We start from the raw sequence: 3,209 nt of genomic DNA on the forward strand, positions 1-3,209 counted from the left end.
TCAAATAAGTAAGTGGCCCGGCGTAGAAACATATATCACTTGTTCTTCTCCAGTAGTGCTTACTCATTTCAACATATCATATATGTATTTGCACCAGTCAATCTCAGGTATCATTTTCTCATCCTTAATGGAAGACAAAAAACTAGGATTGCAACACCCCATGTGATTACAATCTACCATCAAGCTCACAAACAAAACCAAGAAATTGATTTTGAATGCACTGGATGCATCTCCAGAACCTTGGATAAGTTTCATCACATCCTTTGGTCTCATCTTTTCTTAACGAATTGCTTCTTAAACATGTCATTAAGATTTGTCTCAGGTTTTTCTTGTTGAGTACTAAGTATATCAATCCCCCTAGTCGGCAAGCCTAGTAAGTCATGAATGGATGATATGGTAATTGGAACTAAACCGTGTCTAACATTTAGCCTCATATTCGTAGTGTCTAAATTGACTACAACATAGAAACCCAATCGAGATGGGACCCCGTCTATTTTAATGTCAAGTAGACTCCCTAATCCCATACTCTTAACGGCAGCCCATTGGGAATCGTTAAGTGTGTGCACTGTTTCGTGCAGTGTCCTTGGAGATGTCCTAGTTCTTAATACACGATATTGTACTTCACTCGTGTCAAATGATGGTTCATCTTCAATGCCCTTGTCCAGCTCATGATTTATTCCTTTTTGATCGACTTCGTTGTGCATCCTCTCATTGTCTCGAACCCCACTATGTGTTGGGTTACCCAAAACTCCTGCATATATTAATTAGCATTTGTATGTACTTTCAAACTTTTGAAAAATGTAATATTTGTTCTACCTTTTGCCTGCTGAGGTCCTCTATTGGTTTTTACTACTTTCACCAGTTGTTTATTTGGGGGACACAGGTTCCGTCTGACCATGGCTCGATGAGGCTTTTTTGGATGTTGTAACTTTCACTTTCTTTAGAATACTAAGGGTTGGGTCTTGAACAAAATCACTATCTGAAGATATACGATATATTAGTATATGAAAAATTACAACATATTAAGTTTCATGTAATAATCATAAAAAGCTTATTTCTTATATTAACATTATGGTAAAAGAAAAAAAACAAACAAACTCTAATAAATTCATTATGGATTTTTGAAGAAGTGAACCAATTTAAAAAGAATGGTTCAAATAGCTGCATGAGTATGTAATACTATATGCATACCATCTAATTCTTTGGGGCAATTCGTGTGATGCATCCTTCACCCTTTTTAACGAAGTTTTACCTAAAAAGTAATAGTGTCGAACATTAGTGTGTGAAAATATGTTTTCTATCAACAGTATATTCAAATATATAAACATAATGAAATTCAATGAAACAATGAATGAAAATATTCAGACTTGTATGAAACAAGTTGCAGAATGGTATGAAACAGGCTGCAATTTATACTTATATTTATTGCTATACAGTTGCATTAGTTGGTTGAGGAACCAATTTTCATCTAAATATCCATTAACTAGAACAAAATAATATATATTTCACCAAATATTCAATAAAAATGACATATATTGCAACTGTATCTCTGAAGGAAGGATTAACAATATTTTTCCCACTTTTCTTCGTGTTTTGATCATTAAACTCAATATCCCCCTCCTCTTCAACAAATCCAACTAGTTTCTCTGAAGTGTTGGTTTCTGCAGTTTTCACCACGCGTTTATGTGGGGAAGCAGTTTTTGTGTTACAATGGCTCTATGAGAAAGTTTTATTTATAGTAATCTTCAATTTCTTCATCTTACCAAGGTTTGGGTCCTGAACAACATCAATATCTGAAGGTATACATGGCATTAGTGTATGTGAATTTACAACACATATGTTATGAACCTATATTATGCCAAATCATTTATTATGAACCTATATTATGCCAAATCATTAATTATGCCAAATCATATATTATGTGAAATCATATATTTATGCAAAATCATATATATTTGAGATGGATGAAAGTAACAGGGGTTTCATACATATGTTTACTGTTTACCATACATATGAACCTGTTTTAACATTGAAACCTCCAAAATACAAGCTTCAATACCATAAAACGTGGGGTTTCATCAAATTTTATCTATGTTCTTAAAATCCATGACAGTCATTGTTCGAGGTTTTAAGCAAATACTACAATACATAAAATTAATTGCTTAATGTCTAAGATCTTAATATGCATGACATTAACAGAAGTTTAAAACATATAAACCTATATTATGCCAAATCATATATTATGCCATAAACGTAGTGTTTCATCAAATTYTAGTCTCACTAAGCCAAAACACATATTYATGAACCGAAAACATTATCATAATAGTGAAACGRATTTAACAATGAAAYYGCGTCATCAAATCGAAWTTTATGTTTTTGTTTAACCGATGGAGTAAATAAAATTTTGATCCTGAAGTACATGCAATATCTTGAATTTTGAAGATAGTGCAATTTATGAGAATCCATATGAAGACAGTGCAATCTATGAGGATCCATAAGTTAGGCAAGCTACTCAATTGTGCCTACCATCTTATCGTATGCCTATGATCAGAAATTCAATTGACATTTATTGTGGGATGCATATTTTTTTCAAAGTAGGTTTCAAGTATGGGTGATGGATTTGAGTCTGGTCATTCCAAATTTGTTTGTGATCAAAATAGGCTCTCAATAAGAGTGTTTTTCACATGGCCTTCCATCACTTTTAGTTTTTCATCTGTCTGGCTTTATAAAGTAAGGTTCTGTTATTGAGTGCGAATTTTGATGACCCATTTTTTCATCAAGAGATATTGTAAAGAAAATCTTACACAAACACTTGATTGGAGGGGCATTTATTGGCTTTTTATGATTGTTAGTATGCTCAAATGAGTCTGTTTGGATATCTAAATTGGATTATCTATTAGTCTACTATGTTCTATTTTTGTTTTATGGTAAATGATTTGATCCCAATACCCAGTGCCTATCTAGGGATGGAAACAGGGCGGGGATGGGGCGGGGTTTGCAATCCCGGCCCTGGCCCCGGTTTATATACAGAGTCCCCGGCCCCGGTCTCGGTCCCGGTCAACTTTCGGTCAACCCCCGGTCAACACCCGGTCAAATTAAAATTAATAAGTTTTTTCTAAGCATGATCAACATAACAACATAATTAGTTAATTACATCATATCTAGTCTTACCTAATAAAAATAATAAAATTGTAAAATTAACAATAATC

At 33.5% G+C, this 3,209-nt stretch overlaps 1 protein-coding gene across 1 annotated transcript in view; it reads right to left on the reverse strand.

Annotated features, from left to right (window-relative positions):
• Positions 1–269: 269 nt before the first annotated feature.
• LOC112524906 (zinc finger BED domain-containing protein RICESLEEPER 2-like) overlaps positions 270–3,209 on the reverse strand; it is a 5,176-nt gene continuing 2,236 nt past the window's right edge. Inside the window, exon 3 of the mRNA XM_025134849.1 lies at positions 270–751. Within this exon, the coding sequence (XP_024990617.1) occupies positions 270–751 (482 nt within the window). The remainder of the gene's footprint in view (positions 752–3,209) is intronic.

This window comes from Cynara cardunculus (assembly GCF_001531365.2).
Source record: "Cynara cardunculus var. scolymus isolate 2C chromosome LG 13, CcrdV1, whole genome shotgun sequence".
NCBI classification, from domain to species: Eukaryota; Viridiplantae; Streptophyta; class Magnoliopsida; order Asterales; family Asteraceae; genus Cynara; species Cynara cardunculus.